This window comes from Schistocerca nitens, chromosome 1, assembly GCF_023898315.1.
Source record: "Schistocerca nitens isolate TAMUIC-IGC-003100 chromosome 1, iqSchNite1.1, whole genome shotgun sequence".
NCBI classification, from domain to species: domain Eukaryota; kingdom Metazoa; phylum Arthropoda; class Insecta; order Orthoptera; family Acrididae; genus Schistocerca; species Schistocerca nitens.
Genome location: NC_064614.1, coordinates 338,306,975 through 338,320,190, shown reverse-complemented (window position 1 = coordinate 338,320,190; position 13,216 = coordinate 338,306,975). Strand labels below are relative to the sequence as shown.

General features: G+C 37.3%; 1 protein-coding gene and 1 long non-coding RNA gene across 7 annotated transcripts in view; both read right to left on the bottom strand.

Moving 5' to 3' along the window:
• The window catches only part of LOC126248576 (ester hydrolase C11orf54 homolog), a 110,337-nt gene extending 103,648 nt beyond the window's left edge, over window positions 1-6,689 (bottom strand). Inside the window, exons 1-2 of one of the 6 annotated variants that reach the window (XM_049949720.1) lie at window positions 6,551-6,689; window positions 670-778 (exon numbers count right to left, since the gene is read on the bottom strand). In XM_049949720.1, coding sequence (XP_049805677.1) covers window positions 670-751 — 82 coding nt within the window. In that variant the 5' untranslated portion in view covers window positions 752-778; window positions 6,551-6,689. Of the gene's footprint in view, window positions 1-669; window positions 779-889; window positions 1,071-6,302; window positions 6,496-6,550 lie in introns of those variants that run through there. The other 5 variants (XM_049949693.1, XM_049949701.1, XM_049949729.1 and 2 more) reach the window with 5 other exon arrangements.
• Window positions 6,690-8,577: 1,888 nt separating this feature from the next.
• LOC126235598 (uncharacterized) lies at window positions 8,578-9,298 on the bottom strand. The gene is made up of 3 exons (XR_007544797.1): window positions 9,181-9,298; window positions 8,916-9,022; window positions 8,578-8,739 (listed from the first exon to the last, which is right to left on the bottom strand). It is a non-coding gene; the product is annotated as an uncharacterized LOC126235598 (long non-coding RNA).
• Between the last annotated feature and the right edge of the window lie 3,918 nt (window positions 9,299-13,216).

Here is a 13,216-nt window from a genome sequence, read left to right as displayed (position 1 = left end):
AGCATGTGCATTGTTTTATATTATCTTCATACAACTATATTTTTCTTTACATTCATAAGCAATTAATTTTTGCACTGTATATCATGACATATTCATACTGTTGTTCAAGCAATAATTAAATAAATCTTTCATCTTACCATTAACAGATCAAAACAATTAAATATGTATATCAATAGAATGCATCAACCATAAAAGACCAATAAAGACAGTAACTGCTGTATAACATGTAATTGAATCGATGATATTTGTGGTGATGGCTGTGTTTAAAACAGGCCACATGTTAAAAGAAATTTTTATATTTAGTTTCTATGTTTAAAGTGCAATGTGAGTAGAAACAATGCCTGTGCAAGCAATATAACTGTCATATACCAACTTTTACTGTAACTGCAAATTTGTATTCTGACAGATTTTACATTCAGGAGACAAACTTCCAAATACTGCTGATAAGACATACTTTGAGAGACATTTATACTTATGTATAGGGCCTTCTTTGAATTTCACCACCTCAAGATATGTACTGGTCTGCCATTTTGTCTCCCTGTGAATAACAGCTTCTCCCCCCCCCCCCCCCCCCCAAGTGAATTTTCCTTTTGATACAGTTTGCATTCTGCAGTACTCAAAAACTGCAGCCAGTATTAACACTACAAAATTTTGAAAATAAACATTTACCTTTTTTCAGTTCTTCCAGAGGAGGAACATAAAGAGACTTATTTTCAATTGGTGGATTCTGTATTACTTCAGTCTTAGACATCTTGAAACAAGTTGTTTACAAACGTGGCTGTAAATAGGACATAAGAGTCACAATTAATCCTGATGAGCCATAACTGCATAGCTTTCAATTGGTTAAAGTAAGGAATGGCAACATTTTAGTGAGATCAGGTAGCTGCACCTCTAGAAATGTTCTAAAAAAACATGTACTCCTGCAACTACACAACAAAAATAAAACATTTACAAATACAGTTCATCATAGATATTTACATCTGTGCTCCAGCTAGAAGTCTGGTACTGAATATGAATATGTACATAATAATAATCTGTATTTAAACATGCTTTTATCTTATCACCATGTACTGAGATATTCCACTGACCTTGACACAGGGCATCTTCAGTCAACAGTCCAGAGATATCTAGCTGTATTATTTCCAATTTTAAACTTGGATGTAAACAAGAGCTCTATGAATTACTTGACTGAGTGGCTGAATGTGCCATATTACCAAGCCAGCTTCACACATTCTGAATTTCTGAACATGTTGGACTTGGACACTTATTATATCTGAGACTTACATTTATCATCATTATTAATTCATTAGAAGTGCCATTGGTCATAAAATGTTTCATAGCCCATTAAGTCAGCCATAGTGGAGAATTGTATCTCCCCAGAACATCCCATAGATTATTCTGCCACAGGAATCTTGGCCTCAACGAGATCTTTCTGAGATTCAATTATTAAGAAATCACTGGAAATATATTTAGCGCAAAATCTTATCAATCATGATTGGCTTTTGACAGGAAGAGGCATGGGACCCAGTCATTTCTATAATTTCTTCAAAAAGAAAATATTTTACGTTCAATGATGTGTCTAGTGACACTTAATTTTATTAATTTTGACATCTGAATCTAAATTTCGTGATTTTGCATTCCGACAGAGAGCATGCATTATCACATTACGCATGGACCTGCACACTGTAGATGGAGCAGTTTTTGAAGAGAGGGCATAACTTGACAGAGGTTGCCCATGTAGCAGCTGCCTCCGCACATGCATCTTCATGCCTATTTTTGGTATAAAGGTAGTGACATGAATTAACAACCTCTAGAGCAAAACACTCACTGGAAGATGGCTGAAAGTTTGTCAGCTGAAATATCATGGCAAGAAGTCGCTGTTCTCCAGCTGCAATACCGAAAGTTCCAGGAATAACTTTGTTCATTGTTAATTTCTTGTTAATTTCACATATGGTTAGATTGTCAGTCAGTTAGAGAGAACCAACTGAAGAAACTGTTAATGATGCTTTTCAAAAATTACTAAATTTTTCTCTGAAAATGGGAATTCCTTAAATTTTCAGAAAATATATTACGTTCAGTTCTGACAACAAATAAAAGTCATACATCAACTGACACAGTACAGGAACAGGAGTCAGTAAACGGAATAGAATGCTCTTACAGGAACAGGAGTCAGTAAAGAGCATAGAATGCTCCAAATTTTGGCTGTTCGTACTAATGAAAACTCGAACTGGAAGAAGCATATTACTGAGCTGCTCAAACAATTAAGTGCAGCTACTTTTGCTCTTCATATAAATGCTAATCTTGGAGGCAAATGAATCAGCCTCCTAACAAATTTTGAATATTTCCATTTAAAAATGCCTTATGGCAAAATTTTCTGGTGTAACTCAACACTTAGTGTAAAGAAAGTACTGACAGCACAAAAGTGAACGATAAGATTAATATGTGGTTTTGACTTATAGTCATCCTCGTACATACTTCTTCAAGGAGTCTGGCATTTCAACTGCACTTTCAAAATATATACATATTTGATAACAAAGTTCATCATAAATAATCCATCACAATTTGAAAAGAACAGTGATGTGCATGCCTATGTGGGGGCTCAATGAACTGTATAACTACCCAGAGGCCACAGTCATATTGTTGACCTCAGAAACACCCAGTGATGTCAACGCTTTGGCTGTGGCAGTCAGTGTTTAGCTTGTTAACATGTTGAATGTTCTTTGTATCCTGTATATTAACGAGAAATACAGTATCACGTGTACTTAGTACCCAGTGTAATTTATATTCCACATAACTCACTCATACTGTGGAACTACACCTACAACACTAGGAGGATAAATGCCTTTTACTTCCCACTACTAAAACTACCAACAGTTCAGAAAGAGGTTTAGTTAGCACCACAAAAATCTTTGATAATTTGTCCAGTAATATAAAATGTCTGACAGGTAGTGAAGCAAGTTAAATTCATTTCTTCTGAACAATTACTGCTATTACACTTTTATTTAAAAACTGGTAGCCAGTTTTTTTAAACTATTTTTTCAACTGCAGTTGCATGAGTAGGGCTAAAAAAGAATGTGTTCATTAATGTAAAAACTAAGCATTTATACTTATCCCGTAAAGTGACTCCACACTCTTTCAATAAAAAAATCAGTCAAATTATCTGTGGAACATATAACTAACTCCTTTGCAGCCTTGCACTTGTGGGTGATAAACAGATCGAGTCTCGGTCGGGCACACAGTTTCAATCTGCCAGGAAGTTTCAGATTAGAGGTACTTCATTAAGGAAGACTCACATGCAATACCTCTCTGATACACCCACATAGCATATCCTACTCCACAGGCTCATACTATTGCTCCCTCTCCATGTGTACGCAGGCCTGTAACGTATCAGGTCCGCTGCAATTTCTGCACTGCATTTTATGTGGACACGACCACAAACTAGCTGCCCATGTAGCGAATGGCCACCTCCAAACTGTGCCCAAGAGCAGAGTTGAGCATTTAATGGCAAAACATGCTGCTGAGCACAACAAGCTCAAGTTCAATGACTGCTTTGCAAACCAGGAAATTTAGATTGTTGTTTCCTCTGCCACCCCCCCCCCTCCCCCCAACACCAGCTCTTTCTGAACTATTTCGATGGGAATCACCTTTGCAACACATCCTTTGTTCACTAGCCCCCTGTCCCACACCCAATACAACCTACCCCGGACCTGATTTCAGTCATTCCTGCACTCATACCCTCTTCCCCACTCTCTCCTTGCTCTATTCTGTCACCCCTTCCACTCCACTTCACTGTTACCATGCACTCATGAATTCAGATGTGCCAGAGCCATCTTGCATTCTTATCCCATTTATCTGCTCCCTCTCCCTCCTGTGCTGCTATCCTGTGCACCTGCAGACTCTCTCCCAGCCTTCAGACACTGTCTTGTGGCCCTTCCTCACACCTATATCCCCTGGCTCACTCCACACAACATAACCCCACACTCCAGTAAAACTGCATTCCTGGCATAGTGTATTCACCTGGCAAATTATAGCTGTACAGAGGTGTGTTTGTAAATGTACATATATATGTATTTGTGCACTTTTATTCTAGCTCAAAAAACAATTTGTCTAAAAACTTGCAAAGTTTTCAGTCTCATTTATGTTCCTGTCAATGGCTCAATACTTCTACTGTTAGGTGATGCATTACCTTTACACCTAAATTATTTCCATTCTACCAGCTCTCTCCATAATCATATATGCAGTAATTTTAATATCTTTCTTCAATAGATAATTCATTAATTCCTTTATACCTTCTCACATGAGCAAATATACCTTTAATTTAAATGTGAACCTCTTTAACAAATTAAAGTTATTACGATTGTCACTAAGAAACATTCCTCTCTGTTATATTAGGAAGGAAGTTCCAGACTAATTAACAATGCACAGATGACAATGTAACAAATTTTTGAGTGTCCAGGTTTGTAAGTATGTCTTATTTGCACAAAGTGCAAACGTCTATTTTTCTTTTAGATGTCTGTGTTGTCCACAAGTATTTCTTAGTTACATGTACCATCGTGAATTGAATTTTTCTCCTGAATAACTGATTTTTGTTTGTGTATCCATCCATTTATGTTTGAATCTGAACACTTCTAACCAAATTTTTCTCTTATTTAGCACACACATACACTTAATATCATATAAAGCATACAATATGTCTCACACATAGTTCTGTACACAATATACACCTACAAACATACTCCGCAATTCACCATATGATGAATGGCAGAGGATATCTTGTACTATTGCTAGTCATTCCCTTTCCTGCTCTACTCACAAACAGAGCACGGGAAAATGACACTCTATATGCTTCCATATGCCTCTGGATTTTCTTTTCGCACCTTCACGGTCCTTATAGGATGTGTGTGTGTATGTTAGTGGCAGTAGGCTCATAGGAAATGGGCCAAGCTGCATTAGCCAATGAAGGCAAACAAAAAAACAGCAGTTTCTATCAGACATTAAAACTGCATAATAATTTGCCCAAGATGATAACTAGAAAATAATTATTCAAAAAGGAAGTCAAAGCATACCTCTTAAGTATTACACAGATTACAACTATTTAAACGATTCTGAATAGGCTTTCATAATAAAAATTTGACTGCTACTGCATAATACTAACATATTACCTCAGCTTAAGGCTAATAACATCTCAAAAAAATTTTTCAAAGTTCAACATTTCACTCATCACAAGGGGATGCTGTATGTGTAGTACAAGCATGGTAGCATGGTCATGGTCCTGAAGTGTATTGAATTGTGTGTAGTGCAAATGGTTGAAGACTAAACAGTGTTTAATTATCTTTTTGTTAACATGCTAACTTGTTCCAAGAATGTGAAAATGTAAGAGAACTGTCTGTTAGATATAACCAATTGAGATAGTGCACTTGTTACAACACAGGTATCAGATTTGGAAGGATGAAAACTTGTGCTCAGTCTGGCCATCCTGATTTAGCTTTTCCTATGTTTTTATAAATCACTTCTTACAAATAGCAGAATAGTTCCTCCAATAAGGCCACGGTCAACTAACTGTACTGTTCTTTCAACTTGTGTGTGTTCATATATCTAATATACGCATCTTATGGTTTTATCGTTTTATGCTGACGAAGTCTATAATATTTAATAATTGTCCTTTGACAAATAAATTACTAAGTACAGAGACAATCATGAGGGCTGTCAATATATGGAGTGTCCATTCATACCTTAATCTATTATCAGGTGACTATGCTCTAAATACTGAAGCATCCTTACACTGGTCTCTGCAATCTGCCAAATAACAGTAATAACAACAATGATAGCATTTATCCTTTATTCAACACCAAGTATTTTGTTTTCGTTCCTATACAATCGAAACATTCATACACATAAACTCAATTTTGTTGCTGCACTTATTATAGCTAGCTAACACTGTATTCCAATATTGATCATACATCGCTGCACTTAAGACTTTTTGTTTTCAATAACACATGAGCCTAGGTCTTGAACAGTTACCCATCTCAAACCAACAGCAATTACAATTTATATAGCATTCAACTTCATTTAGTGTTTGAAAAGGAAAAATGGAGATCTACCTGTCATCTGAAAGAAATGTTACAAGCAGTACACTGCTATTTCCTATTGATTGAAAGCTTTCTTACTGTGTTAATTTTCTACGAAATGACAGTTGGTTACATAATGACGATGTTGGATTACATTTTCTTATTTACTGTGGAAAACCATTATTTTGTACATTTCAAATTGTATAACGTCATTGAAATCCTATTACCACTTACGTACGTTCATTCGTAGAGAAATAAACACCAACCGTATTCTCACAGTAGAAAACCACGTGTCATACATTCAACGCTCTTCCGGGTGCTATTGCAACATTACCTAACGCTGACAAATACTTTAAAGCAATACTTTCTACAGTCTTGTCTTCTCACGAAATATCCCTTATCAAATTTTAAGAATAGTGTTTCACGTTTTCACCAATAACCCAATTGACAAAATTGCTATTCAAACGAAAGCAAACGCTCACCGCGTTACTCCACCAGTCACGTAAACAAGCAAAAATTTCCCGTAAAGCGTATACGAGAGGTTGACGTTGCAGTAGACTGGAGCCTGTTGCCAGTTGTGGAAGTGAACTCAGGAATTGCACTTTATTGGCTCACGCATAGGATATTTACTAAAAAAAATTGCAGCGTTCGCATGAAGGAATGAATATTTTTAGAGTAGAGTATGTTCTCAACATTAATCAGGGATTATCATGCGACTTTCGGATGGCGTTGTTTGTGTTACAGCAGTAGAGTAGCACCACAGTAGTGGTGGGCAGGAAATCGCGTATGTTAGAAATCACCGTGACTGAGAAGTCACAGATATCACAGTAGCAACTTTACAGAGTCTAACTGCGATTTCAGTCACAGTTAGCAGTCGCAAGTAGTATTTCACATTCAAAGACATGAGCCATCTATTGGTCGAATTTAGCACTGCTTTCTGCGATTTCAGTGACAAGTCGCAAATAAGAGTCGCAAGTAGCAACTAAAAAGCGCGGTTAACAGTGGCATCTGTTGGCCGAAGTTCGTACTACGTCCATCTCTGCGGTACGCTATGGAGACTAATTGCGATTTCCGTGACAAGTCGCAACTAAGAGTCGCAAGTAGCAACTAAAAAGCGCGGTTAACAGTGGCATCTGTTGGCCAAAGTTCGTACTACGTCCATCTCTGCGGTACGCTATGGAGTCTAACTGCGATTTCCGTGACAAGTCGCAACTAAGAGTCGCAAGTAGCAACTAGAAAGCGCGGTTAACAGTGCCATCTGTGGGTCAAAGTTCGTACTACGCCCATCTCTGCGGTACGCTATGGAGTCTAACTGCGATTTCCGTGACAAGTCGCAACTAAGAGTCGCAAGTAGCAACTAAAAAGCGCAGTTAGCACTGCCATCTGTTGAGCAAAGTTCATACTACGCTATTCGCTACCGATTCAAACTGCGATTTCTGTGACAAATCGCAACTAAGAGTCGCAAGTAGCAACTAAAAAGCGCAGTTAACATACTTTTCCTAGTGTCATCTGTCGACCGACGTACGTACTTCGTTATGAGAGCCTTGTGCCTCACGAGATCGATGTGCTGTGTGTGCATATGAAGGGCTTATTTCAATAGTGGTACAAGTCCATTTTTGTTAATTTTGAGATATAGAGTCGTAAAGTTAAATGAGCGCTGAAAAATCTGCAGTTGAGATACCAGAAATATTCAAACATATGGCTTCTTGCTAGAGATGAACCTTTATTTATGTTTGTTTGGATCACTAATTTCAGAAGCATTATAGACAGAAGAGTGTAGGTAATGGACTTGTACCACTATTGAAATAAGCCTTTCATATTATATGACGACATGCACATTCAGCATCAGTTATGGCTGGTCAAATACTGCTGTGACTCTGAATGTATTATATTAATAAGAAGCAACATTGCCTTTTTCTCCTGAAAATATCAAGTAACGTAACAAATGTGTTTGATTCTGCTTCCAATATGACAGTTTTGGTTAATACTCCACATGCCTACAGGACTTTGCAATGTTAACACAGCAGAACTCAGACATTTGTATAAGTGTAGAGAAATGAAAACAGTCATATGAATGCCTCACTTTTGTTCCGACACAGTTCAAGACTCGGGAGAAAAGTTTTACACCTGGTGTTCTACATGGCAACTTCACACACAAGAACTTTTTGCCGGCACTACTACCACCTACATAAGTAAGCTTTTCCTGTGTCACTTTCAAGTAATGCACTTAAGCTATTCCTGATTTAACTGGAAGATCTGTACTTCCCACTTTCATATCAACAGCCTCAAAATGCATATTGTAGACTTCGGGATATGTTACAGGTCAGTGTCACACCAAGATTGTGGAGAAAGGGGGGGGGGGGGGCGGCACGTCGGTATCCAACAAGTGTTTACCAATAAATAAGTGGCGGAAAATTACGGGTATAGGACGGCTTAACATGTGGAAAATGAGATTTTTATTATTCACTCAATGTATTTAACATTTATTATTCCTTTAAAATCGCACAACAACTTCAATAAAACACTTTAATCAGCCACACACTTATTTCATAATTATTTCACTTTTAAACTGCAAATCCTCTAAGAGCTGTCTTGAATCTTCACGAGTCTCTCTCAACAGCCTTGATGTGGATAGATATGTACAGCAACCAGTAATCAGTCAGAACTGCGTCTGCAAAAACACAAGGATTATTAAACAATTTTTGCTGTCACTAATTACTAGCAATATAATTGACAGAGTAGATTGCTAATATTTGCTATATCACATTTGCTAATATTTGCTGTATCACATTCGCAAGAACGATCTCACTTAAGTAATTAAGTCCATCAAAACGCTTAGAAACTAACCTCTCGTCTGACGAAAACGGTCTAAAGACTGGCAATTTCTTCAGATCTGTTGACAATGATATTTTGAATTATCACTTTACTGAGTGACTGAAATGTAGTTCAGGTACCTATGAACATAACAATATGTTAGAATTCATTTTCTAAACACGAACTATTACGGTACTGTGCGGCTACTTACATATTAATTACACTATTAATATCTTCACAGTTGTTTCTTTAATACAAAATTAAAGCCAACGGAAGAATAAACGTAAAACGTACTTACCAATGACAGGTTTGTTGAGATGCAATTTTCTGTGTGGACAGATGTAACTTTTTCATACGGTGGTACGTCGCAGAAATCGCAGGAGTCACAGAAATCGCAGAAGTAGCAGAAGTAGCAGAAATCGCGGAAGTAGCAGAAGTCGCAGAAGTAGCAGAAGTCGCAGAAATCGCGGAAGTAGCAGAAATAGCAGTGGCGGAGGGATACGCGACTTAGGTTCCTTAACTGCGACTCTTAACTGCGACAAATCACAGTTAAGAATAACAGATACTGAAAAGTAGCATTCACAGAAATCACTGATATCGGAAAATCGCAGTTTAGCCCATCACTACACCACAGTCTAACATATTAGACTGTGGTAGTACTCAGGCATCTCGAGCAGTGCGCATGCACGAACTTTGCATTCTTTTACTGCGTCATGTGCCGTAATTTATGTTGGCTGTAGTGACATACGGCAAGCATTTCAAGGATTTTATCAGAGTATTTTTAAGGAAGATAATGTCAATAAAACGTGATTAATGAAATGTGAATAGCACATATGGCCTGCCGAACAGGGCAACTAATGGCTTAGATAACAGATAGCGTGATCTAAGGTAAACTATTTTTTATACATCAAAAACCTGTAACTAACACTGCCACATCAGCCGTGAATTACGGATACCATGAACATAAGCAAAGAAATGATCAGGTCTTTCGTATATTTTTAATTTTAATCAACATAATACACACATGTTTGCACTTCTTTGGTTTCAAGGATGTTTATTGCACTTTTCATTTGTAATAAAAAGAATTATGAAGCTTGTGCTTATTCACTCCAAATTTATCACCTTTAGCACCACGGACTTATATAAGGGGGGCGGGGTCCAGGAGGTCCCCCTCTTTTACACAAAAAACGCCAATGTTAGAAGAATACCCGCTTTTGAAACCCCGTGCCACAAGAAGTCGCGCACTGCGCTTGGTTGGCGTAGTGAATGAGTCTGCAAAAAATAGCTGTGCCCTGCGGCGGGGTGTCCACCCCACCCTCACTATGTGTGCAACGGAAGTGAGTGCAATCTTGTCAACCGTAGTGGAATTCCGCTACGCATATTGGAGATTTTTGGCCTTCGTGGCGTAGCGGCAAAATTCTGAAATTGTTAAAAATGTAGCGGAATTCAACTTTCTTTGGCGAAATGTAAAACCTTCGTCAATTTTCACTGCCAAGTACTACTCCATGATGATAGACATTAAAACTAAAAGACTTATTTAGCTACTTGCAGAAACGTTAAGTGACTTGTTGAAAGTATGACTAGACATCCAAAACAAGAACCGTTATTGATCATTATTATATTTCGTACACAATTACGGAGGAACATTTCCGTAACTTTGAAAAACGTATCAATTATTATCTGAGAACTGAAGGTGATCAAAATATTACTGCATCAACAAATTCATACATTTCCTGTGATTTTAATAAACATTGAAACACAAAATGCTAAAAAAAAACTTGAAAATTAACTCATTACGCCTTATCCAGCTCAGATTACATATAAAGAGGAAAATCACCTGTCGCATCAAACTACAATTACTATATTAACAGCAACTATTTGAATGAAGCACGATATTCAGATCCATCACTGGACACTGTCGTCCTAGCTGTCGCTGGTCGTTAAATGGCCCAGCTGGAAAGATATGGAATATATTTGTTTATAGATTAAATTATTTATTTAGCCTGTATGTCGTCAGGAATTATGTAGACTATATCATAAATTACATTTGAAACTGTAGTGGAATATGGATGTGCTCGTAGCGGAATTAACTTATTTTTAGCTGGCAACACTGAACGGAACCAATCCAGTTTGTTCTGTTGCTTCCCCTTGAGCAGTCACAATTAGAGTGACGTAGTTTCGCGCGTCGTGTGTTAAGCCAGCTTAAACTGTGCGTGTGTGTGTGTGTTTAGTTGCTAAAAAAGAGTCGTGTTTGAAAAAAAACTATGAAATGGTCAAGACAGAATCCCTTCTGGTTTTTTTTCTAAAATAGAGACACAGAATTCTGATGCACTTGTTTCGAAAGAGAGTGGCATGTCACCATGTGGTGCGGAATCCCAGCATGAAGAAGTGGGACCATCCAGGAAAACTGAGGATGAAGCAAAGAAGGGAGAGTCTCCTATTTACCATTATAAAAAGGATTATATGATTTTGAGCCGCAGTTTTGTAAAAAAATAAAGAAGATACTTCTAGTTTAACATTTAATTACAAGTGAACAAATAAGCCTATCGCAAAATACATTATACCAATGTTTTCTAGTTTAACTCTGCGTTAGGCTATTATATGAGGGAATGTAGTTATAATTTTTAATAAATATTTTCTATTTGCATTTATAGTAACAATTGCCCGGATTATGGGCGTTTTCCCTAGGAACTACTCACTTCAAAACTCTTGAAACGTGTTAGTCTGATGTTAATGAAATTTCATGTGGTTACAGGCACACGTATTGGCAGTGTAAATCTCAACTTACAGAATTATTCAACCACTTATTAATAGTTTCTTATAATTTTTCTAAAATAAGTTTTCCATGGCCAATATAAACATAGAAAGCATGTGATTGTTTTGGAGCTCTCTTTCTGTGATATCTAATCTTGAAACTACGATCACTGAGACTGTACAGTGCGATATAATTTTATGAAGTTTAATATTGAATAATGGTTGCAACTTTGTCCATGTTGAAGTAGCATCTTTTAGCCAGCAAAAATGGTGACTGTTCATTGGCTGAAAAGTAAATGTGACAAACAGTGGCAGATAAAAAAATTTTGCACCCCTGCTGGCGCAACTAGATTGTGAAGAAATTATTAGCAGCAAGACGTAAAAGGCTAAATATAATACTTTAAGTTAAAGTAATTAATGTTTATTTTTAAATTAACTTATGACCTGAAGTTACGGCAAAATGCCAAAGTGTCACAATTTAAATACAAAGACTAATATAATAATATTATTGCTTGATATAAATGATTAATAATGATATTCAAAAATATATAATTGCCTCCAATGTTAGCTTACAGTTAGTTGCTTTTTCATAAATAAATACCTTAACAGCTACAATACATAGGTTTTATTTAAAGACACTTCGATCAATTAGTGTTTCTCTACAGTTTTACCCGCATTTAATATGGATGCTAACGTATTTGTGGGTTTTATCATTTCTGCTTGATTGACTCTATTGGCGCTAACAGCAAAACCCTTTTATGTGGTGGATGAAGACCGGTTTACCTTCCTAAATGATAGTGTTGGACCCCCCCCCCTCCCCATGCAAAAGCTGTAGGTACATTCCTGTTTCTCACGTCCTCAGTAGGACCTTTGAGTACTTCGCCAATTTTTTACCAGTAATATTTCTTTTCTTTTGCCATTTGTGCTGCGGATCTCTTGGATCAAATGGCTCTGAGCACTATGGGACTTAACTTCTGAGGTCATCAGTCCCCTAGAACTTAGAACTACTTAAACCTAACTAACCTAAGGACATCACACACATCCATGCCCGAGGCAGGATTCGAACCTGTGAACGAAGCGGTCGCTCTCTTGGATCCCAAAACCATATCATATCTATATTCTTTTATATGCAATATTGCATTGTCTATTGCCCATTCCAGCGTTCACGCAAATCTTGTCAACAACAAAGAGAAACAGATGAAGCACAGGAAGCACTGCGCCAAGCAAACGCATTCCTGCCATTCTCCGCAGTACCACAGTCTAACATAAACCTCGATTCTGTTCACCACTGTGTGGGCAGCGCGCCAAGCGGCCAGTAAGTTAAACTGTTGAGTTCGGCGCGATTGTGAAAACGAAAGCGAATAGTAGTTGTTTATTTTGGTTTGTACAATGGTTTTTACACATGGTAACGTAGCGTAGCGCAATAAATTGCAGCAAGAACGAGAAAAAGATACCGCATTTGTCTTTTTTTAAGTTTCGTAAGGACCCTGAGAGGTATATACCATCATGTCATTAAACTGTATCGTCAGTATTCGCTTGCAAACCACATGTATATTGATGATTAATGTTCTGTTTTAGGA